This window comes from Anarhichas minor, unplaced genomic scaffold (genome assembly GCF_050575085.1).
Source record: "Anarhichas minor isolate MPS153535 unplaced genomic scaffold, ASM5057508v1 ptg000026l, whole genome shotgun sequence".
Classification (NCBI taxonomy): Eukaryota; Metazoa; Chordata; class Actinopteri; order Perciformes; family Anarhichadidae; genus Anarhichas; species Anarhichas minor.
Genome location: NW_027466472.1, coordinates 2123195 through 2148173, shown reverse-complemented (window position 1 = coordinate 2148173; position 24979 = coordinate 2123195). Strand labels below are relative to the sequence as shown.

General features: G+C 41.7%; 2 protein-coding genes across 2 annotated transcripts; both read left to right on the top strand.

Moving 5' to 3' along the window:
- The first annotated feature begins 829 nt into the window (after nucleotides 1–829).
- LOC142959097 (TRPM8 channel-associated factor homolog) lies at nucleotides 830–11628 on the top strand. The gene is made up of 11 exons (XM_076100267.1): nucleotides 830–1509; nucleotides 1792–2008; nucleotides 2233–2524; nucleotides 3522–3823; nucleotides 3912–4086; nucleotides 4281–4375; nucleotides 4956–5166; nucleotides 7685–7921; nucleotides 8661–8884; nucleotides 9082–9195; nucleotides 10839–11628. Exons 1-11 carry the CDS (start codon nucleotides 863–865, stop codon nucleotides 11079–11081), a joined length of 2757 nt encoding a protein of 918 aa, XP_075956382.1. The 5' UTR covers nucleotides 830–862; the 3' UTR covers nucleotides 11082–11628.
- Nucleotides 11629–16279: 4651 nt separating this feature from the next.
- On the top strand, nucleotides 16280–24050 carry LOC142959341 (TRPM8 channel-associated factor homolog). The gene is made up of 11 exons (XM_076100594.1): nucleotides 16280–16911; nucleotides 17506–17722; nucleotides 17817–18099; nucleotides 18523–18824; nucleotides 19126–19294; nucleotides 19521–19615; nucleotides 19885–20095; nucleotides 20855–21091; nucleotides 22426–22649; nucleotides 22776–22889; nucleotides 23808–24050. Exons 1-11 carry the CDS (start codon nucleotides 16280–16282, stop codon nucleotides 24048–24050), a joined length of 2727 nt encoding a protein of 908 aa, XP_075956709.1.
- The last annotated feature ends 929 nt before the right edge of the window (nucleotides 24051–24979 follow it).

Below are 24979 nucleotides of genomic sequence, written 5' to 3'. Positions count from 1 at the left end.
TACATCTGCAGTCTTTTATCTATAGCTGAATACAAGCTATTTATTTGGATGTCTGATATAAGACTTATTTATATATTAGACTTAGCCTCATCGACTGAATCATAAGGTGACTTAGTTGTTTGATTCCTGGGTTGATATATGACTTGATGTGTGTGACTTCTTGCTGCTTAGCAGGGATCATTTCAGATGACTTATGATCTCGACCACAAAAATTAGTAAAATACTGACTGGATGAACCGGTTTCTTATACAGTCACACCCAGGGTTTGTCTGCTTCAACCAACCTCTTTAAGCCTTGAACTTTAACAACAATATATGACTGACAGGTGTTCCTTCCCTTTGTTATGGTGTCAGTTGCTGAAGTTCCTCCTTTTATTGTCCTTCACATTCCTACCGAAACCATCCCTCCTGCTCTTGCTCTCATTTATATTGACTCCTCTCTCCTGCAAGGAAGTCTTTTTGGAGGAGTGCTTGTTATAGTGTCGCAGTGTAATAATACAAGCAGAAAGACGACTTTACAGGTAAAAACATAACTTCCTTGAAATTTTTGGTTTATTTGTGATGACTTTTGGATAATAATTTACAGGACATTTATTTTGTTTCTGAGGCTAAAGTTTTAGATTGATGTTTTATTGTTCTAACTTTATTGTTGCATGATGTCTAACATAAAGGAAATGTAGTTTTATATTTTTTGTTTTGATTCGTCAGGTCTCTCCTTTTTTCCCCACAGGACAGTCCGACTGACTCAACATCCACTAATCTGAGAACAATTGTTAAACTTTACGCAATTTACATCTGACAGCTTTTTTTTCTACATCCGCCTTCCTTCTCATCTGATCTTCAGAGCATCGATCCTTCTCACCATGTCCAACCAACCCATCACAAATCCCCATGAAGGGGCCTATATGTCCCTGATGAGAGGCTTTAGGGAGCTGGACCTCCGTGGCCCCTGTGTTCCCAGTGACCTGGTGCTGACTGGAGACCATGCTTTTCCTTTAGCAATGAACAGCAAAGGCCAGGTCCTGATGGCAGCCTCTCTGTACAGCCGTGGGAGGATTGTGGTCCTGGGTCATGAGGGCTACCTGACCGCCTTTCCTACTCTGGTAGAGAACGCTCTGACCTGGCTGAGAGGAGATGGATCTAACAACCTGTCTGTGGGGGTCCACAAACAGATCAAGGGAGTCACTGATAACCTCAGCAAATCCAGCTTCCAAGTCACAGTTGTTGGGGCCTTTAGTGACAACCGGGAGGTTGGTGTGTACGTGACGGACGCCTACAGCGTTGGTGCAGACGTGAAGGACCTGGTGGCTTTTCTGAAAGCTGGAGGAGGAGTGCTGATAGCAGGGGAGGCGTGGAGCTGGGCTGAAAAACACCCTAAGGAGAACACACTGCTTCAGTTTGAAGGGAATAAGGTTTCTGGTGTGGCAGGGATCTACTTCTCTGACCGTCGGGGTGAGGCAGAGTGCCTGCCTGTCTACCCACAGATCCCATCCTCCTGGATGGCCATAGTGTAAGTGTATACTGTACTTATTGCAACTTCTAATCCGAAAACCTCTCCACATATTTGGCCCTCCAGTTTACGATCATAATATCAAAATCAGTAGACTAATAATAAATATAATGCATCACATATGGTTGTTCCTAATGTTATTTATTTGACTTTCATAGACACAAATTCAACCCATTAAAATGTTTTGATTATGAATGAAAAAAGATGAAAATTGACACACTTAATTAATAGACTCACCCACATAGTTGGCATATATCTTTCTCGTTCCTCTTTCAAATACAGGCTCGGAAAGGATTTTGAGGATGACTTACAGTTCTTACTCGAGGGGGTTTTAGACTTTGACCTCCAAGGTGGATATCTAGCCTCTGAGGTTCTGGTCCACGGCCCGCTAGCCTTTCCCATCGGGACCACGAGCAGTGGACAAGCATTCCTGGCAGGAAGTTACTATGGAAAGGGACGAGTCATTGTGATCACACATGAAGGGCTTCTGGGACGAGAGGTAGAGCTCAAATCAGACTCATTTAATGTAGACTGTTTGTCTTCATAAGTTAAATAAGAAAAATATGTTAATGTAGGCAATAATACAAGGTAAATAGTATGACAGTAATTATGATTACTCTATTTATTTAGTTAAATATTAACCTGCTGTTGGATGTTTCTAGTGTGCTACATAATGAGATGTGTGCTGATCTGCCTTTCTTGTAATAACTTCCTTTATCGCAGACACTGGCTCCATTTTGGAAAAATGCTCTCCATTGGCTGGATGAAGGTCGGCAGGGGGTCGTTGGTGTCGCGCAAAATATCTCCCCCAATGTTCTCAGCAAGTCAGGGTTGAAGTGTGAGAAGACAAACTTCAGAGGAGACCTGAGCGTATTTGTGACTAATGCATACAGCGATGATCATATGGAGGAAATCCAACAGTTTGTGGCAGAGGGAGGAGGCCTGCTGATCGGTGGACACGCCTGGTACTGGGCACAGTCACACCCTGGGCGAAATGAATTAAAAGATTTCCCAGGTATGAGAGTACACCAACAAGAAACAGGAAAGTTCGCTGTTTGGGTGCCTGCAGTGGTGGCAAGCATGATGACTATGGGTTGTGTTATGAAGTAGTTTACGTCATGTTGTCTGATCGCATCCAAAGTCTTGGCCAGTCTTCATAGAGAGGGGAGAGATGCGATACTTTCTGACTATGGGGATAATGGTGCACATTTTCAGACAGTTTCACCATAAAGGCAAATCATGGTATTGCATCTGGTTGTATGCATAAAAAGTACCACTAATAGTAGTTAGAGAAATTGAAACTCAGCTTAGTTTCTCACCTCTGCAGTGATGGATTTTTGGTTTCAGAAAGTTACAGAACTTGTGGGAACAGTCCCCCAGAGTCTACTGGTGCCATTCAGAGGCAACCAGCTGAATGACTACTGGAGTTCGTCATTGCATAAGAAAGATGCCAAATGCAGGAGAGCCGGTGCTGCCTGGATAATTGTAATGGTTTAATTGAAGAAGAGTACATTTGCAGAGAGGCCAAAATGCTGAGCAGCAGGAAGGTTGAAGCACTGGGCAATCGAAAAGAAGCTGTTGAGTGCTGGCTCAGGCCCAGGCCCAGATAATATGAACCTTAAAGCCAAAAGCCCACAGCAGCAGACCAACCACAAGAAGCAAGAGTAACCTGCTGCTTCAAATGGCTGCTAGTGATTTGTGCAAAACTCCTGTGTATATACAGCAGCCACACAAAGCAGGGTAATTAATCATATGAATTACAGCTGGTGATAAAGTCTGGCAGGCGCTAAGAACATCATGAGTCTAAAATGACTAGACTTAAAATTACCAGAGACAGAAGAGGTGTTTTGATGTCCACAAAGAGAACATATTTTTCATTGATAGGCCACTTTGTTTTTTATATGTAACAAGCCTGCATACACTTAAATCTAAACATTCTGTTAACCCACCCACTCCCACCCTGAACGTAATAGTTTCACCAATGAGTTTGTGTTTGCTGCAATTTCTTTCAGGGAACAAGATCCTGAACGTAATGGGCTTGAGCTTGTTGAGGAAAACCGTCAGTGCAGGTTTACACAAGGCCCCCGTGCCAAGCAAGGCCATCAAAGACTCCTACCACTTCCGCCACCTCCTGCACCGCTTTGCCAGTCATGTATCTCACGGTGTGGAACTTAGCAAGCATGAGGAAGAGCACCTCAATAGGCTGGGCACAGACTGCGTCACCTACTTGCACATGAAGGCTCATGACTGCCCCTCCTATAAACAGGTGGTGTCCACCCTCACTCACATTGTGATGAAGTCCGGCATGCCTCAGGTGAGTTCGAAAAAATCCAGTGTAGCAGTACAAAGCTGACATCCATCCAGATCTATTACAACAACATCTTTGGTAATTTTCTTTCCAGGTGTGTGACAGCTGTCCTGTGAAGAGTCCCAAAGACCACCTACTCCTTAGTGTAGGGACAGAGGTGTATAAGGTTTGCCCAGATCCTGATGCCCTGCTGCCCTACCTCATCAAGGATAACCCCTTGATGCCAGTTGTCTACAACCACAGAATCAAGATTAATGTCAACACAGAAGGTGAGACCTCGTTGTTGTGGACAAAGATGTGAACTGTTACAACAAGTTACAACTTATATGCAGAATGAGCAGACTTGCAATAATTAGGTAGTATCCCAATGATTGTGTTGACCACACACTGCACCACAAGTCCTGTTGAATATAAGTGTGTGTGTGTGCGTGTGTGTGTGTGTGTGTGTGTGTGTGCGTGTCAGGAGGAGGGGAGTGGATCAGTACAGGGGTCTACCTCTCACCTGGTATGAAGACCTTCGTTGCCATGCCAGCTGAGATTGTCAACAAAGATTGGAAGGTGCTGTACACATATTAAGTTTGTTGATGTTGTTAATGTTGTATCCCCAATGGAGGTCCAGCCCACTCCTTGCATGTCCCTGTCTCTGTCCAGTGTGCGAAATACCCAGAGGAAATCTTGGGAACACATTCACACACTAGTAAGCTTTTAAAAAACATTTTTGTGACAATTGCAAGTGACAAATAATTGTCTTATGATTTTAGAGAACCCCTGTAATTTTGCTATTGAGACTTGCAGGGAGTCTGAAGTGTCAATCAAGGGGCCTCGGGGGGTCTGAGCCCCCCCACATTTCGTACACTGCCCCTGTCTCCAGCAACATTTCCCCACCCCAGTCCAACATACATGAATCCCCTCCCCCACTAATGTTCCAGCTCATCCCCTGCAGAGGCAGCAGGCCCCTCCCCCAACATCTAACAAAACCTAACCCCATGGCTGCTGCGAAATTAAGTGAAGGAAACCACTTTTTGTCTATAAATGCACTGCAGTCATTACCATTACCATTTCCTTCTTTCCAGCATTACATCCATTTATTTATATTACAAACTACAGTTAACAATTAGTAACACACATTCGTCCTCAGATCCAGATAGGCTGTCAAACAGACCACCTGAAGGGCGGAGAATTGAAGAGAGCGCCGTGTGTTCACGAGCAATTCCCTGTAACCTCAGAGATGACGCAGGTGTGGAACCTGTGGGGGGGACTAATCTACCTGGTGGTTCCACCCAAAACAAAGGTGGAGGGGGTAGAGGCCATAGTGCAGATGGCTGTACCTGTGCCTTACTATAAATCTGGTGAGTCTGTTGGGGGTTACACACTGGTATTGGTCTGCTGATGTGTATATCATCATGGGGTAAATGGCAGATGTGTAGGTATATTGTTTATTAACTAACAAGGAGCACGCTAATAATGATATGGGTTTCAAATGGTTTATTGCATGATGGAATGAGAGGGATAGATTTAGGAAGTGGAAAGGGGTTGAGGGAGGAAGGGATTGGGTCTGTTTGCCCATCTCTGTGACGAACAGGGGGTCTTGCGCAGACGTTCGGCTGGCTGATCTTATGTAGTCACGGATGAATTCATATGGACTTTGGTATGAATCTAGTTAGAAGAGGTAGATGGGCTGAAATGGACCGGATTGGTTGGTCTTGCTGCATTTGAGGTGATAGACGGTGGTGTCGGGAGGATGGATGGAGATGTCAGACATGGTAGCATGTCATGACGGATAGTGGTCAGAGTTTGAGGCAGTGAACTCTGAGCAGCGCAGGAAGCCGAGGAAAGCCAGCAAGAACATGGACTCTAATACTTTGTCTGTGAAGGGAGTCAGGTAGCTTGAGCGGAGTGTATGGATGCAGCGGCTGAGGAGGTCCGAAGTGAGGGGCAGATGTTGAGGCGTAGGGTGTGGTTCAGCTTTTTGGAGACCTTTGAGTAGAATAGTGATGTGTGAGTGGGTCAAGGTTGGACACGGAGTCCTTAAGGACAGTTTAATGAGGCAGTTAATTCCGCTTATGTTGACCCGTATAATGGAAAACTTGATCTTAAGGAGGGAATGAGCGAATGTAATGATGTTTGTGAGGTTAAGGATACCGGGTGATAGGAATGGAAGGCTGAGGGAGGCGTGGAAAGCTTTGAAGCCATTCCATCCGGTGAGGTATGATGAGAGTGGTATCTTGAGAGGCAGAGATTAGGTGTTCCAGTTGCAGGGTCAGTTGAAGATGGTGGCTGAAAACGGTGGGACTGGAGTCGGCAGAGGGTCTGAGTCTGTTGCCAATCGTCTGAATTTCTGGAACGAGAAACGGGAAAGTGAATCAACGATGGAATTTTTTTGACCTGGAATGTGGGAGGCTCGGATGATGAACTGGTGCTGTGCTGAAACCAAGGTCAGTCTCCGCATGAATAGCATTATATCTAGACAATGTGACCACCCTTTGTTAATGATGCCTACGACAGCGCTGTCTGAGTAGATAGCGAAGGTCTTTTTGGACTATTCATGCCCCCAAAGAATGGCTGCTAAAACTATGGGATACATTTCGGAGATCGTGGAAGAAGGTGTGAAGGATAAGAATTTGGGTGGCCATTTGGCTGACAACCACTTGTTGCCATAGAGGGAAGGGAAGAGTGAGCTGCGAAAACTCTAAAATATAGCAGAAACAGGAGGGAACCAGGTTTTTTTTTGCCAGTGACTCCGTCAAGGTTTCCTGCTGTCTGAGCAGCTGAGGTAACCAGTATCATGTTGGAAGGAGAAAAGTTGGCCGAGTTATTTGGGGCAGGAAAGGCAGGAGCGAGGGAAGAGGAAAGGATGGTGGGATAAAGGGATGCATGTGCGTGGGATGGTAGTAAAGACTGGGTAAAAGAGACTGCAGGGTGAGATGTCCCTGGGGAAGAGAGAGTTTGGAGGGGGTGCAATACGACCTGGCCCTCTGGAAGGGCTGATGTGGATGGCTGGGCTTCTCTGGCCGTGGTATGCGTCGTGACATCATCGGCTGGCAGGGCTGACGCGGCTGATGTGGCTAATGCGGCGCTTGGAATCCGACAGTGATCTGGAGGCTCATCAAGCGAGAGTGGTGTGCTGAGAGTCTGTGAACAGTTTGTACAGTTTTGCTTTTCTGTTGGACTGATGGAAGGGGATATTGCGCTGGGTGAGTGCGTTCTTCAGAGACTGTTCACTTGGAAATGTGGGATGTATAGGGACTGTCGGAGCGTCGACATGGTGGAGAAAGGTCGCGGTGGTTTACGGCCGTCTTTCGAGCGTCAGGATCGGGATCTCCCCCTGGGGCTGTTGGAAGGCGAGGGACCGACAACTTCCTAGTTGTCCGAAGATAGATGTTGGGAGCCGCGAGGAACGTGGATGGCTAAACGCAGCCGAGGTTGCTGGCGGCAAAGGATGGTGGGAGAAGGTGGGATATCCGGGACTTCAGAAGTTAGATAATCTTTTTAGAAAGGGTCATTGTCGGAAGGAGTGAGAAAGAGCCCCAGTTCCATGTTGCAAGGTAAGCGGTTGAGCTTTTTGGTTTTTGCTCGGGAATTGCACGTCATGTGAAAACTGAGTCAAAGAGGAAGTGAAGAGGTTCTTTGTGTTTAAATACTTTGTGCGGAGGAAATGAGCTTTGTTCGGGGCATGGTCTTTGTTCCAGAACTAAGTTCATAAAACTCAATTCTATGCTGGGACAATTCAAGTGAATTAACTTTGAATTAACCAGTTGTCCATTAAAATGTATTAAAGCATACCTCAAACCAAAAACTTACAAAATAATTGTGTGTAGTAATTAATTTCTCTGTTTTCAAATATATCCATCCCTTTCTTCTTTTCAGGCGTGACAACGGCTGCTGAATGGACATTGCTGCGCACATCTCCCTCACCTTGGGCCGAGTTAGAGTTTGAAAACATCATCCTCACTGTGCCATCAGACGTCATTCGGAGCCTGGATCGCCCTGATGAGTTGGCGACCCTTTGGGATGCGATGATGAGGGCCATCGCTGACCTGGCTGCCATACCACACAAATTTCCTCGCAAAGAACGCTTTGTAACGGAGGTGCAGATATCCCATGGTTAGTTGTATTCGACTATGATACTGTATGCCTTATTTTGTTTTTGCTTTGTCCCTGAAAGATGAAGCCTGTCCCAACTCACGCTGGGTGAGAGGTAGGTTACACCATGGACAGATCCCCAGTCTATCACAGAACTAAGAGAAATAGACAGACAACCATTCATACAGTATCATGGAAATATATTACCAGGACTCTGAGGGACACTAGATGACATTGGGTGCATACTGCATCATGGCAATGTCTTTGGTTCAAAAATTGCAACTCTTCTTGTTTGAAATTACTAATTGAATGATGAGTTTTGTAACAACACATGCTAATATGAGACTTGTGTCTTGTGCTTTGCTCTGATTGCATGCAATACAATATACTGTATATTAATATTCTATTCATTTGTATAGCCCAATATCACAAATCAAAAAGTTGCCTACGAGGGCTCTACAATGTGTACTGCATACAACATCCTCTGTCCTTGGACCATCGTATTGGAAAAGGAACCCCCCCCCCCCCCCCAAAATCCCCTCCCAGGATGGACAAAAGTGCAATAGATGTAATTTGTTCTGAATGAACAACATGATAAAATTACAACATAGTCAATAAAATGACAGAAATGAAACATATAATGAGAATAGTAATACACAGTACTACAATATTTACGTAGTACTGTGTATTACCATAGATATGGAGCCCTAAAGATTCATTGCTATGACGCTGTTTGCTTTTCTGGTTTTTCTCTGTCCAGGTTGGATGCATTGCGGTTATCCCATCATGGCACACAAGGCCACAGGAGCTGAGCTGGTCAGTGTTGACCATGTTAGGAGTAAAGGCCTGTGGGGGCCCATCCATGAACTGGGACACAACCAACAAAGAGGCTGCTGGGAGTTCCCATCACACACCACAGAGTGCACATGCAACCTGTGGTCAGTGTATGTGCATGAAGAGGTGCTGGGGATCAACAGGGCAAAGGTGGAGTAAATACATTTTATTTATTTGATAACACAACTGAGACCAATAGCTAGAAGAGCCTGGTCTTAATTTGTATTGTGACATGTTTTTATACCAATACATGTCACAAAAGACGACTATTTGTTGAGTAAAATGTTTGGCTTTTCATTTGGATTACATTGTTTAACAATTATGTAATTTCATCTTGTTCAACGCAGGCTCATCCAAATATGAGTTTAGCAAATCGAAAAGGTCGAGCAGAGGCGTATGTGAAGGGGGGCAAGAAACTCGCCGGTTGGAATATGTGGGTGGCCCTGGAGACATACATGCAGGTGAGCGAGAAATACCTTTTATTCTACTCTGTAAAGCAGGGGTCGCCAATTGGCGGACCGCAGTCCGGATCCGGACCCAGACGCCGTTGTATCCGGACCCAGGACCTAAAATCGATTTTATTTTGACAGAGCGCTTCTATGTTAACGCCGCAGCTTTTTCAGCCTTTACGGCACTTGTTCAGCGGTGCAGGAAACACACCGACCAATGCGTTGTAAATCACATCACGATGATGCAGCTCAGCCAATCAAATATGGGTATTCTGACAAGTTTCCTGAATCGAGTGAGATGTACACACACTGGGGGAGAGATGAGGAAAGAGAAGGATGAGCAGGAGAATAATACGTGAGTCAGAGAAGTTATTTCACATGACGTTCTCCAAAGAGAGAAAAGTGGTCAAAGAGACCAAGAGTCTTTAACCAAGAATGAACAGACTCTTATAGGTTCATTCTTCACACGGACAGTTTATAACCAGTGTGTCTCATATGTTTAGACACCGTGACGATTATTAAAAGCGGTAAATGAAGCGACACTACGAGACAAAGAACAACTCGTTTGAGCAAACGCACCCACTCACATCTAAATGAAGACACAGAAAATAAACCTAAGAGCCCAAAATTATCAGAATCCTAACGCATGAGTTCACTGTCCAACAATGATGTTAACAGAGAGAATAGAACTGAAACAAATGGTTTAATAACCACAGATAAAGTCCATGCTCACTAATTTCTCTTTTTAGAAGATGAGAAAAATATAATATTGTGGCTTTTTTGATTGACATCACTTCACACCTGAATGAAGTGAATTTAAAGCTGCAGGACAATTCAGTGAAATTAATTTTTCTAAAATGAATTACTTTATTTTAAGATGCACATTTTTGAAAAGCTTTCTGTTATGTCAGTTATTCTTTAATCTAGCTCTTATTTTACTTGACATGAGAAGAATATTTATTTTTGTATTTCTATGTATTATTTATAATCCATCTACTGAGAATAATAATTGTTAAAATATAATTGATGTGTACTTTCTTTATTTGATTTGACAGTTGTTGGCTACACAGAGACGTTACTACTACTAGGCTTCTTGAATATGGCACTAAATAGCGCAAGTTAGATATTATTGTAATGTTCCGGACCTTTGGCCGAGGACATTTTCTCAATCTGGACCTTTTGGAATTTTAATTGAATACCCCTGCTGTAAAGAATATATGTCACACAGGAGTCAGTCAACACAATTGCACCCCTTCAAAGCCACAAGCTGCAATTCTGTATTCAAACCTTTTATTTGTCAAATCTTAATTTAATTTCTAAGAAGGTACTCTAGAGCTTCTATACCTTAACATACAAAGCATATACATTTTTGTGTTGGTACAGTAAAAAAACTTTTATGGTCAAAGACGTTTTTTGTAGAGCAAATTGATTTGGGATCTGCACATCAAATCCAGTTGTGGGGAAGAATTTCACGCCTCTAGCTTGTTTCAGCCTTCAGGTTTCAACACTGATTAGACGGACATTCTCGAGGCCAAATCGTCCCAGTGACACTTTAATGCACATTTAACACCAAACTAAAATGTTGGATGAAAAGATGAAGAGACAACAATGCTGTTTTTCCAGGTTTTCCTTTACCTCTGTCTCCTTCCATGCAGCTCCAGGACAAGTTTGGCTGGGATGCCATTAAGAAGGTGTTTGCTGCCTACCACGAGATGTCCAACTTTCCAAAGGACAACAGTGGAAAGATGAACCTGTATGCTGTGACTTTCTCCCAGACTGTGGGGATGAATCTGTCTGCATTCTTTAAAGCCTGGGGCTGGCCCATAGAAACAGCCACTGAGGAGAAGCTCTCCAATCTGCCTTCCTGGAGTGACAACCCCATGGTCCAGTACGACTGAACTTCTGCTGATTAAAAGTGCAGATCGATGGGTTCAATGAGGACCAAAATCTTGATATTGAGTATTTAGTGGGTATTTTAATTCACTGCTTTTTCGTTCTTATTTTGTTGTTGTATTTAACCATATGTATTGCAATATTTCAAAAAAGAAACTGGTGTTTCATAGTTTACCATTGAGCTTTTAAATTCAGTAGCTCCATTTGAAAATAAGTTTTCACTCCATCAATGAATATGATCCTCTTAGAGGGGGGAATGCAGTAAGAAACTGGTCAGTCCTCTAGGAAGACAAAAAACCCAGAGGTCATTAATCAGACACTATATTTATCAGGATGATAGGATTTGTCATGAAGATTGGTTTGTACCTGTGCACTTGTTTTATTTGGTAATGCAGAATTAATCCCAGGGCAGATAGTGCCACATTGCACAAGCTGTTTGCATGCAGCTACATGTTAGTAAGATAGTTAATATAACAGCATCAGTACAACACATCCAGAGCTAGGAGCTGAATCTTTCACTATGTTTGTGTTAATGTTAATTTTACCTTCATTGTCACTGGAAAATTACTAACTATAAAGCAAGGAATCTGTCTTTCCGTCTCTGTGTGTGTCCTTCCCATATCTCGAGAAGCCCATCTGATCCCCACACTCGGTGGATGACCCCATGGAGCGCTTTTCCGAATTTGTTGCAATGTGGACTCGTGTCAAGTTATATATTTATGAGCTTTGAGTAAACAAGCACAAGCTCGTAGACGGCACTTCTGGTGCTGGATGCTGGACGCAGCCTGCTAACGCTACATGAATGCTGGATAACGTTACAAGCAAACTCTTCTTCACCTCCCTTGAGTCAACGAGCGGATATCCTACAGGAACAGCGCTCTTCGCGTTGCAACTGAAATGATGTACATTTTTGCCATATTAACTTATAACTTCAACTACACCTCCACTCATTAAATCCATGCTCCACTTTATACCCCCACGGTGGTTAGCAAGCAATTAATACGCCTGTTTGGAAATTATCCCCACTAAGTGCATTTCACCGATGTTTATGACTGCAAGTAACCCCGACCTGGGTTCTTCAGGGCCATTTTAGTTATTTTAGGGCACCAGGCAAACTGTCTTGCTTTATCCCCCTTTCTCTAACTGGGATTTTTGTTATTGGCAGTGGTAGATTAGTACTTAAAATCTTTATTAAGTAAAACTATTAACTATTGAGAGTAAAAGTCCTTCATTTAAATTTTTGGACTCTCGAACAGAGCCAGAAACATGTCTCTGTCAAGTATATGTAGTTCTACGATGTTTTTATTTAAACAGTAAGTCATATTTAGCTGAATTGCATATTTTTTAAATTTGCTTCTGGGGCCTTTTGTAAGTTATTTTGAGGTAGAATAGTACCATAATTCAATACTTTTCATATCGAAACATCCTAATTAATCTATAGCTGTTTGGAGCGCTTTTAGTTGGGGACTCCAACGGTTATATTGGCCCCTGGTGATTTTTCCTATGAACCAGAGTGCATCTCTCTGGTGTTTCTGACTTTGAGTAGCCACGACTTTGGTGTTTGGTGCAACTATTCATGGCTGGTGTATTTGGCCCGGTCTGCACTAGTAGTCTACAAATATACATTCCCTCCACCCTTTAAGTGCCCTGCAGTATATATATATATATATATAGTACATATTTTGATATTCATATTGCTTTGATGTTGTTGCTGGGGCAACAGCTCAGGTCCCCGTTTTCTTCATTGCAACAGGAAATACATTTAGAATATTTACGTTGTTGCATTTGTAAAAGGTCTACAGGACTGTTTGTCTTGAAGGTTGATCTGAAGCCGGGCACTTGTTTTATTTGATAATGCAGAATTAATCGCTGCGCTACTGTCGACAATTTAATGCCACATCACACAATTTATTTGCATGCAGCAACATGTTATCCCTGTACTGCTCACCGTTGTTCTCAGGAAACAGATAATCAAGTCGGGGAGGGACCTACTTTCAGGTAGACAAGTGAGGTGTTCTGAGTGGAAGGTAAGATAAAGTTCACTGTTTTGCACGTTTGAATAGAGATAACTTGACCATAAAAACATGTACATTTTTCCCCTATTTCTCTATTTTAAAACAAAACAAATCAGGAAATCAACATACACGTATGGTTAAAATTAAACAACAAAGATATTCTTGAAATGTTGTCCCAGCATAAACACATGTATCCTTGACAAAGACTGTAATGATTACAAGTACTCGGCCCTGGAACCCAAGAGCGCGACACTGACAGAGTTACAAGTATAGTTCGATTTGCTTGTTCAGGCAGGGTCAAAACCGGGAGATCAGTCAATCAGGCAAACAAATCCAAAAAAAGGGCAGGCAGAGAACCCAAGGTCGAAAACAGGCAGACAGGGTCGGAACAGGCTGATCAGATATTGGAACGAGGATAACGCCGGAGAGCTTGGCAGTAACACACAAGACAATCTGACAGGGATCAAGTATAAGAAAATAAATAGATGAATAAAATAACCTTTCTCAGGGAAGAATTGATAATAATTTATCTTATCACATTGCCAACGTAGGAGGTACATCTAACCAAACATGTAAGATTGAAAGGCGTGCAGCATAAAGCATGATATGTAGAAATTTGGCCTTTTGACCAGAGAAGGAGCTAACAGCAAGAATACACTGTTCTGGATCCATTACCATTTTACCACCAATACATTTCTCAATCTCTACTAGAACAGAAGACCAGAATATTGTGATCAGTGGGCATGACCACATTACATGAAAATGAGTTCCAAATTGTTTTTGGCACATCTGGCTTGTTGCAAAACACGATTCATCATATTTACAAGTTATTTCAGTGCAGCAACATGTTATCCCTGTACTGCTCACCGTTGTTCTCAGGAAACAGATACCCTTCTTTATCACTCCCCCCCACATATTTGTTTTTTATTCCTACGTATGACAATGTGTTATAGCACGTCTCTAATCATTCCAATGAAGTGCAGTAGGTTTGATGAATCAAGTTGGGGAGGGACCTACTTTCAGGTATAGACAAGTGAGGTGTTCTGAGTGGAAGGTAAGATAAAGTTCACTGTTTTGCATGTTTGAATAGAGATAACTTGACCATAAAAACATGTACATTTTAATGCCAATTTATTTTCTTTTTTTATGTTTACCTTTATTTAGCCAGTCAAGTTAATTAAGAACCAGTTCTCATTCACAATAACGACCTGGCCAAAAAGGCAGCAACAGGAGGCAAGTCGTTGCAAACGAATACAACATAGAAACATCTCAAATAATCTCAAACAAAAATTACATCATAATAAGTGCAATATATAAAAAACAAACATTGTTCCTGGAGAAGCAAACTCAGAAGCAGTTGCAGTGATCTGCGGGTAGTGATGGCCAGTTGACTAGAGAGTACAGGCTACAGTTATGAATGTTGAAAGGAGCACCGGTCACGAAGCGGATGGCGGTTTGGTAGATTACATCTAGTTTATTGATGAGACGTTTGGAGGCGGACCAGTAGATTATGTCACCATAGTCTAAGATGGGAAGGACTGTCAGAGGGTATAAAGGAGGCTTTGCTACGGTACAGGTAACCAATTCTTGATCTGACTTTGGAAAGCAGTGAGTTCATGTGCATGTTAGCGGTGAGCGAACTGTCTAGCCAGATACCCAGGTACTAATAAGAATCCACAAACTAGAGTTCTGATCCATCCAGGGAGCAGTTTGAGGTAAGTGATTGTTGAAAACCATAAATTCTGTTTTGGTCGTGATGAATTTCACTCTTTTGCATGTTTGAATAGAGACAACTTGACAATAAAAACATGTACATTTGAGTGAACCTTTAAAGAAGCATATTTAATAGGTGTTTTAGAATAAATAAATAAATGTTTGTTCTTGTCTTTGCCAGCAGCTACTTTTAATATTCGTATTCTGCTCAAATGAAGGACTTGTAATGGGATGTTCTGTAAAATGAAGGTCTTGGTTCATGTTCTTTATGATGATATCCACTGAAATTCACAGACAATGGACAAAGGGTTATTCTATTGGCAAAATATGCACAATATGTCACATAATGACATATATACATAATTGCTCCATGTCTAGTCATCTAGTCCTTTTCCCCAGCTTGTTTAATATTCATTGTGATCTAATAAGAAACTGGTCATATATATATAAGTCATCACTTTCTTATTGAGTGTTGCTGCTTTCATAATAAAAGAAGTATATTTGATAGGTGTATGAGAATCAATAAATGGTTTTCTCGTAGTTGCCTGAAGTCAGGCTTCTTTTAATAGTAGTATTCTGCTTAAATTGAGGACTTGTGATGTTATGGAAAATTTGTAAAAATGTAAAACAAAGGGACATTCTATTCGTAAAATATGCACAATATGTCACAATATAATGACTAAAGCTGTGCTTGCTGCACAAAACAAATTTACTGAGTAAACACACCTAATTAATTTAAACTTGTTTTATTTGATAATGCAGAATCAATCCCTGTACTACTGACAACTATTCATACAACATCACACAAGTTAATTGCATGCAGCAACATGTTATCCCTGACAGCGGAGCACTTTCTCCAATAGACTGATTCAGCTCCGCTGTCACAAGGACCGATACAGGAGAACATTCCTGCCCTCTGCTATTAGACTCTGTAATATATCACATCTGGCCAAATCAAACACAAGACTATAACACTGCTACACTGTTGTTGCTGCTGTTGGTGATCTTGTGCACTACTGTTTTGTTTATTTTTTCCTACTTAGGTAATTTAATACGATTCTATTTAGTGTATATGCTGTGCATTTCTATTTACTTTATTTTCTTAAATTGAATAGGTCCTGCTCTGTTATTTTATTATGTTGTATATATTGTGCATTTTCCATACTTAATATTTTTATTTTATTGTGTAACCTTGTTTGCTGCTGCCACAGACAAATTTCCCCTTGGGGGTTAATAAAGTATATTTCTATTCTATTTGTTTTTAATTCCTACACATGACATAATGCAGAATGAATCCCTGTACCACTGTCGACAAGTCATGCAACATCGCACAAGCTGATTGCAATGCTCGTTCTTTTCCCACAGGACACCCTGACAATCCACCAACACAACTTATCTCTGACTCAACACTATTCTTCTGCTATTCTGCCATCCACCCTCTTCATCCAAACTTCAACTAATCGATTCAACACACCATGTCCACCCGACACACTCAGTCCTACAAGTCCCTGATGAGAGGCTTTGGGGAGCTGGACATCTGTTGCTCCTCTGTCCCCAGTGAGCTGGTGCTGACTGGAGACCACGCTTTTCCTTTAGCAATGAACAGCAAAGGCCAGGTCCTGATGGCAGCCTCTCTGTACGGCCGTGGGAGGATTGTGGTCCTGAGTCATGAGACCTACCTGACCACCTTTCCTGCTCTGGTAGAGAACGCTCTGACCTGGCTGAGAGGAGATGGATCTAACAACCTGTCTGTGGGGGTCCACAAACACATCAAGGGAGTCGCTGATAACCTCAGCAAATCCAGCTTCCAAGCCACAGTTGTTGGGGCCTTTAGTGAGAACCGGGAGGTTGGTGTGTACGTGACGGACGCCTACAGCGTTGGTGCAGACGTGAAGGACCTGGTGGCTTTTCTGAAAGCTGGAGGAGGAGTGCTGATAGCAGGGGAGGCGTGGAGCTGGGATCAACAACACCCTAAGGAGAACGCAACTCTACATTTTCCAGGGAATAAAGTGTCCGCTGTGGCTGGGATCTACTTCACTACGCATTATGGGAAGGCAGAGATCCTGCCTGTCCCCCCACAGATCCCATCCTCCTGGATGGCTTTACGGTAAGTGTATACTCCTCTTCTATTTCAAATGTGGGAATTTTCTGTTTATTTAAAATCTGTTCCATGTGTGGCCCTCATCATTAATACCAAATTATACAGTTTGATCAATGAAGCAATTTACTTCGTTTAATTGTGATTTTATACATTGCATTGTTTTGTGTTATGAGCGGGTTGTAATATTCCAACCCTTAATCCACGGCAGGAGCATAATACGACACATTTCATTTATTATACATAACTTTTGTAGGTTTACTTACTTAAGAACATTTTATAAGATTTTCTTTATTGAAAGTCTACTTGACGCATCAAACAAATCTAGATCATCTCACTGACATTTGTTTCTGTGATTAGACTATTTCATTGAGCATTTATTTTCTCATATGTTGCTTCTTTACTCAATGTTGTATAACTTTTTTTTGTTTAATTGTTTAATATCTTGTAAAATATTTTGCAATCTTTGCTTTGAAAAGTGCTATATAAATAAAGTTTATTATTACTGACAAATGAATGAAAGAATACTGATATAGGGCATGAGGATGATGGACGTCTTCTTCTCTATGTTTCACTCTCTCCCTCCTCTCTTCCCTCATACAGTGTCGGTAAGGATTTTGCCGATGACCTAGAGTTCTTACTCCGGGGGGTTTCAGAGTTTGACCTCAGCGATGTTATTTATGCTTCTGAGGCTCTGGTCCACGGCCCGCTAGCATTCCCCATTGGTACCACTGAGGATGGGCGGGTATTCCTGGCAGGAACCTACTATGGGAAGGGACGAGTCATTGTGGTCACACATGAATCTTTTCTGAATGAAAAGGTGCTGTTTAAATTTCTTTATATGAACAGAAATCATTCTTTGTAAGTTATATTGAGCGCGTAGTGAAAACTCTTTCTAACTGTTTTCATTACAGAAACTGGCTTCATTTTGGAACAATGCCATCGGTTGGCTGGACCAAGGCCGGAAGGGGGTGGTTGGTGTTAAGCCAAAGCACCATCTCAGCGAGTCAGGGGTAAAGTATGAGGGGAGTGAGTTCAGGAAAGACCTGAGTGTATTCGTTTGTCAGGCGTACAGCGACGATCGTGTGGAGGAAATCCAAGACTTTGTGGCAGAAGGAGGAGGTCTGCTAATTGGTGGACATGCCTGGAACTGGGCACAGACTCACCCTGGGCAAAACTCAATGACAGATTTCTCAGGTATGATAATGCACCACTAAAGTTTTATTCTGTGGTTCCCATTTCAACACCTGGTGATATAGGATTGCTGAGCATATTCATGTGATATCGTACTGGACTGACACTTATCAGGCACATGTAAATTCAGCCCCACATAATGACTTCCACAGCGCTAAATTCTATTATTTTCAGTGTCAAAGTACAGCAGAAATGACAGTGGTGGGGTTCAAAATGGAGGATGGTTGATCTGCAGCCTAAGTGATTATTGTGGTTCCTTATCAACAGGCTACTGCTTTATACCGTACATATAACACACCTTCATAAACCTAAGTTAAAAAAGAGTATAGATATAAGAGTACAAAGACACAACTTAGGCTATTGTGGAGTTTTTGAAATGTTGGGAGACCGGTAAATCAGGTGATATTTGTTTTAACTGTGTTTCAGGAAACAAGATCCTGAACAAAATGGGCTTGAGCCTGTTGGCGGGATTCATGAATGAAAGATCCTACAAGGTCCATGTGCCTACCGAGGCCAAGAAAGACACCGACCACTTCCGCTCTCTTCTACGTCTCTTTGCTGGTCATGTTACCCAGGGTGAAAAACTTGGCAAGCATGAGGAGGAACATCTTAAGAAACTGGGCGTGGATTGCACCAACTACTTGAACATGAACGCTCATGACAGCTGCTCCTACACACAGGTGTTGTCCGTCCTTATTGACATATTTAAGTCTCCAGACATGCCACAGGTGGGTCATGAATGACTTTAGAGTCTATGATTTAATATGAAGTGTCATGAATTTAGTCATTAATCTGATATTTGGAGAGAGTCAAACATATAATATTACATTTGTAATTACAAAACATCAGTAACAGTATATCAGTATAACTTTTTTTTGCAATTTTACTACGAATGCCCTTTGTTGTCATCACTAAGCTAGGCCTATTCATTCATATTGTTGCCCTCACTGGAAACCTGTTGGCTATCAACCAATCAGGTTGTGTTGCAGGGATCCGTTTTAAGATTATTCATGTTCACTTTATTTCAAGGTGAGTGAGAAGAACCCTGTGAAGACACCCAAAGACCATCTACTTCTCAGATTAGGGAGAGCGGTATACAATGTGTCCCAAGATCCTGATGCCCTTCTGCCCTTCCTCATCAAGCCTTTGATGCCAACAGGGGGATACCAAAGGATCATGATTAATGCTAACACAGCAGGTCAGAACTCACTGTTGTGAATAAATGTGTTAAATAATTGTGAGATCAAAATGCCGACCTGTAATTTGTCTCTGTACAATTTAATATGTTGCAGTTGTGTGTGTGTGTGTGTGTGTGTGTGTGTGTGTGTGTGTGTGTGTGTGTGTGTGTGTGGTATTACATTGCATTCACATGAAGGCCGTTAAATTTCTCTTGTGACCTTTTTGCTAATCTTTATGTGTGCCAGGAGAGGCGACGTGGATCAGTACAGGCCTGTACCTCTTTCCTGGTGTGAAGACCGAGATGATCATACCAGCAAACATGGTCAACAAGAGCTGGACGGTATGGTACACACAATTGAATACTAAGCTTGTTGTGTTTTTGTCAATGTTCTGTTAATTTATACCTCTAAGTCAGGTCTGTTTTGTCAATAAAGCCCCAAATCAGAAACGTATCTTGTACATTTCACCTCTATTAATATCCTTTTATGCCTCAATTTATTCATGCTATTTTGGCTTGTTTTATAACCATTGACTTACATTCATCTCCTACAAAATCTGACTTTTCTCGCTGTTTTTCCAAGAAGTAACACATATCCATGTCTCCCTCAGATCCAGATCGGTTGTCAAACAGACTACCTGGATGCTGAAGAGTTGAAGAGAGCACCTCGTGTTTATGAGCAATTTCCTGTTACCTCAGAGAAGATGCAGGTGTGGAACCTGTGGGGGGGACTCATCTACCTGGTGGCTCCACCCAACACAAAGGTGGAGGGGGAAGAGGTCATAGTGCAGATGGCTGTACCTGCTCCTTATTACAAGTCAGGTGAGTGTGTGTCAATGTCTGTTCATGCTCCACAAAGGACTGTAAGGAGAATCGAATGCACATCTTGCAGCAGTATGAACATTTGCTGCCTGGAAAGAAAGTTTCTGGTCTAGTTTACTTTCCTTTTCTTTTTTTTCAACAACCTGTTAGGGGCCCAGAGGGCTGTGGAACACTTGTTGACTGACTCAACTCAGTTTACACTTTTCTTTTTCAGGTAGCTTTCAACAAATCATGTTTTATTATTTAAATAAGTTATGTAAGTTTGATTTCATTAAATTTGTATTTTAAAAAAAGGACAATGTACATTAATCAACATTCAAACAAATGTAAATGTTAAACCCGAGTATGTATTGGTTCCGTGTTCAGGGACGACATCATACAACAAAACGAAAGTCAGGTTTAGGCAACAAAACTGCCTACGTGGTGTCGAGTTGAAAGTCCTTTGTTTGTTTGTTGGACCCATCAACCTCCACTTCTGGCACCGTATGTGGTCTTTCTTGATATTTAATACAACTACACGTTATCTCCAATAACTTAATAAACAAAACTCCACTACTTTACCTTATTTTATGAGTATGTTGTATTCATGAAGCCCATTTAGTAAAAGAAGCAATGCTTTCTTTGAAACATGCAGTTTTTGGCATGATGACGTCATGCTGTATTTACAGTCTGCCTACAATGGGGCTTTTGAAAAATAATCACTATAATTCAAAGCTTTGTTTTGATTGCACTCCAACCTCGACCCTTTGTTTGTTTCAGGCGTGACAACAGCAGCTGATTGGTCGTTGCTGCGCAAATCTCCTTCACCGTGGGCAGAGCTGGAGTTTGACAACATCATCCTCACTATGCCGTCAGACGTTGTTCGAGACCTGGAGAGCCTTGATGAGGTGGAAGCACTTTGGAATGACATCATGAGGGGCGTCGCAGATCTGGCTGTCATACCGCGCAGATTTACCCGCAAAGAACGCATTGTAGCAGATGTGCAGATCTCGGCTGGTAAGTGTGTTTTATGTCGCATACTCACAATTCAATCAAAGGATGTCTTCGCAGCATGTGCTGCAAAAAAAGAATGATGTTTGCATTATTTAAATTCTTAAAACTGCTTAGAAATTATTACAATTTAAAGAAAAAACTTCTTCCGTCTTGGTCCCAGATCTACGGTGGTCGAGTAGTGTCACATGAAAGCGAGGGCCACAAAGCAACGCAACACAAGTTATCAACAACAAATGTTGACTACTGACTGATATTGCTGGCAGACTATTATTCGGTGTGTTCGGGGTGAGCCAGGCCTGCGCAGAATCATTGATCATTGCACAATACATACTGATTAGATTTGTGTCGGACCTGATCCAGACTCTGATGTCATGCACACGTGGGCAACGATAACCTCATGAGATCATGGCGGCCACAGTTTTTAGAGCCAGGTGCAGCAGCTGTTTTTGATTGCTCTATATTGTATTAGGTACCATGTGTGGTATATTGTGTTGTGTGATTTGGACAAGCCCCACATAAATGCATTGATAATCTACTGTAGATACAACTATTTTAATACTATTGTACAGTATAATATAGTTCATACCATATATTGAACATATATTGACAAGTTTTGTAAAAAGGCATTTGTTAGGCTGATGTTAATGATGAGCTAATGTAACTTGTGCTCACTTGAGCTCATCAGTTCACAAATGGCAACTCCTCTCCAGTGTTGCCGGATCAGATTGACAGTGTCCCACCAAGTCACAACCTAAAACCTGCCAAATTCATTAATAAACAGCCAAAATCATTACCTTGCCAGAAACCTTTGTAAAACCATTACATTCACAATAAAGATACACTTCATACACACACAAAGCATCATATCTGTGTCAAATAGCCAATTAAAGATAAGAGGATTAGATCAAATAAGCTATCACAACCCACAAAGAGTGCAGTCAGACAACCAAGTACACAATATCACACGTCAATGTCAATGATGATGACTTCAAGATCAGTAAGTCCTCCCTTCATCCGAATGACGTTTAAATGCAACTCATGTCAATTAAATATCTAGTAATTTAATATTAACACGAGTTGACTGAATTTTGTATCTGTGTTTGCTTGGTAATGTTGTTGTCACAATATTTTCAAAAACCCTGCCAATTGTCGACCAAAAGCAGCCCATATTTCATCGACCCGCCCGACGCTATGTTTCCCAGGTCAAAAGTAATCAAATAGGGCGGAAACCAGCTCTTCGTACGACTCCGGAGACCATGTCCCGAAGACATCTCTGTTAATACGCATTGCTATTGAAAAGTCAAACACGTTTGTGTTACTAACGTCTCTCCGTCCAGGTTGGATGCACGCAGGGTATCCTGTCATGATGCACTCATCTGTAGCAGCTGAGCTGGTCAGAACAGATGACGCCAGGACCAAAGGCCTGTGGGGAGAAATTCATGAACTGGGACACAACCAACAGAGAAGCTGCTGGGAGTTCCAACCACACACCACAGATGGCACATGCAACCTGTGGTCAGTGTATGTGCATGAGGAGGTGCTGGGGATCAAGAGGGCCGAGGTGGAGTAAAACACTTTTATCTTGGATATCACACATTTTATTTGTTTTTTCTGTGATCACATTACAACTCAGTCCGGTTATTTCCTCCTTGGTCAACATCAAAATTTTCTGATTCCTTCAATGCAGGCTCATTCAGCTCTGAGCTTAATAAGTCGGAAGAATACTGTTGACGAGTTTGTTAAAGGGGGCAAGAAGCTCAGCCACTGGTATATGTGGGTGGCCCTGGAGACATACTTGCAGGTGAGAGAGAATTACTGTGTTTTAAATTCTGTAGAGAAGCTATGCTTGGGTCACACAAAGGTCACCAGAGACAAACCCAGAAAATGCAAGTAAGGCTTTAAGTCATCGCCGCTGCCCCTATAAGGCTGTAGATGGAATAGAAAATGTAATTGTTTGGTGAGTAATGGGGAGAAAATGTTGCTATTTTGGGATCAGGGTAAAAACAAAATGCAAGTTTGGTCTGATAACTTCACCAATTCTAAGCGGTTTACAATCTGTACTCTGCACAATACTCCTCAGCGTTACCTGCACATCATCACGCTCAGGTGACCTTTACCAGTTCTTGGTTTAATGTGTCAGCTTCAGCTGCACTTTGTCGGCCTGAGCAGTTGTTAGTTTTATGGCTGAGTTTAGTTGCGTATGAGATATTGTTTAACTTGTTTGCATGTTCATGTCAGTATGCTTAAAGTACAGCTGAAAGCACAATCCTGTCATATGGGAGTTACCTTACAGTCTCCAACTTGTAAACACTTTTCATGTCAACGTTTAGATTTTAGTGATAACTGGTAAACTGATTTAACCAACTTGATGCTTCATAAAGTGAAAGTTGCTTTTGTGTTCCTTTCTCATCTTCAGATGAATTGTTCTTCCTTAAATCTCAGGTGGATAGAGTGCTGCACGTTGAAAAGCCATAATTATAATTTAGTTATTATTCATACAAGTTATAACTCATCCTCTGGAGGTTCATGAATGTCTTTGTATTTCCCTCTGAAATATAGTGATGGATTGATGGACTGAGTGACATTACAGCCCCGTTGTCGTGCTGCTAAAATAGCCTCTTAGGACTTCACTGCAGTTCATTTGTTAACTCGCTCATAAACTTTCATTCTGCCACCAACCCACTGTGTTTTCCCTCAACCTCTGTCTCCTTCCATGCAGCTCCAGGAACAGTTTGGCTGGGATGCCTTTAAGAAGGTGTTTGCTGCCTACCACGAGATGACCGTCTTTCCCAGTGACAACGACGGAAAGATGAACCTGTATGCTGTGACTTTCTCCCAGACTGTGGGGAGGAACCTGTCTGCATTCTTTAAGGCCTGGAGCTGGCCCATAGAAACAGCTACTGAGGAGAAGCTCTCCAAGCTTTCTCCCTGGACGGACCACCCCATGGCCAAATATGACTAAACTTCAGACTGCAGCTGATTAAAATTGCGGAGGTGGGTGGTGGTTTGTAATTGGGAATACATTTCTATAACTGGGCTTATTTTTTATTATTGTAGACGTTTTTGCGCAAAAGAATAGTAATACTCTTTATAACCAACTAAAAAGATTCACATTACAGGTGTAGGTCTGTTCATGTAGCCTCTAAAAATGGTGATTCCCTTAGAATGTGCAGCTAAAATCAGTATAATACTGCTGGTTGGGCTGTAAAATCAGCTGAAACACTCACAGCAGAGTTGTTCCCTGTGGGTTCATCACTATGATCGACTCCCTTCACATTCCACACATTCTAAATATATTAATGTTGCTTAAAGCAGCTATACATGTTTTTCAGAAACCATAATAACATCAGGAGAAGCATAAGTAAAAAGGCATATTCTAATTGAAAAGTACAACTTCTTTCAGAGTCAAATTAGTTCTAATAGTTTTACAGATATTTGGATGTTTCTTTTGTGAATCAGTAGGTTTTTCATTGATCATTTGCTCTCAAGGTGTTACAAAGTATCAAGTTACTCTATTTATACTTAAACAACAATTCCTGTAATTGCTTCTTGGGTTCTTTGGGGTCTTTTTTCTTACATATTTTTGACAAGACAAGAAATTAATTTCTGTCATTCATTTAATCAAACAATATATTCATGTAAATGGCAGTTAGTGATTCAGGCTGTGTTCCTAAGACAGACACTTGCTATGTTTCTCCTTTGCTCTCAATAAAAAAGACAATTAAACAGTCATTGTTTCCCTCTATTTATTTGTATTCATCTATTTGTGGTTGAATGAGAAGAATAATAAGGGATGTATTAGTCTTAAAGCTGTTAAATGTTAGCATGCACCATAGCGGCAACAGTTGAAATATTTTTTTCCGTCATCCCTTTATTATTATTATTGTAAAG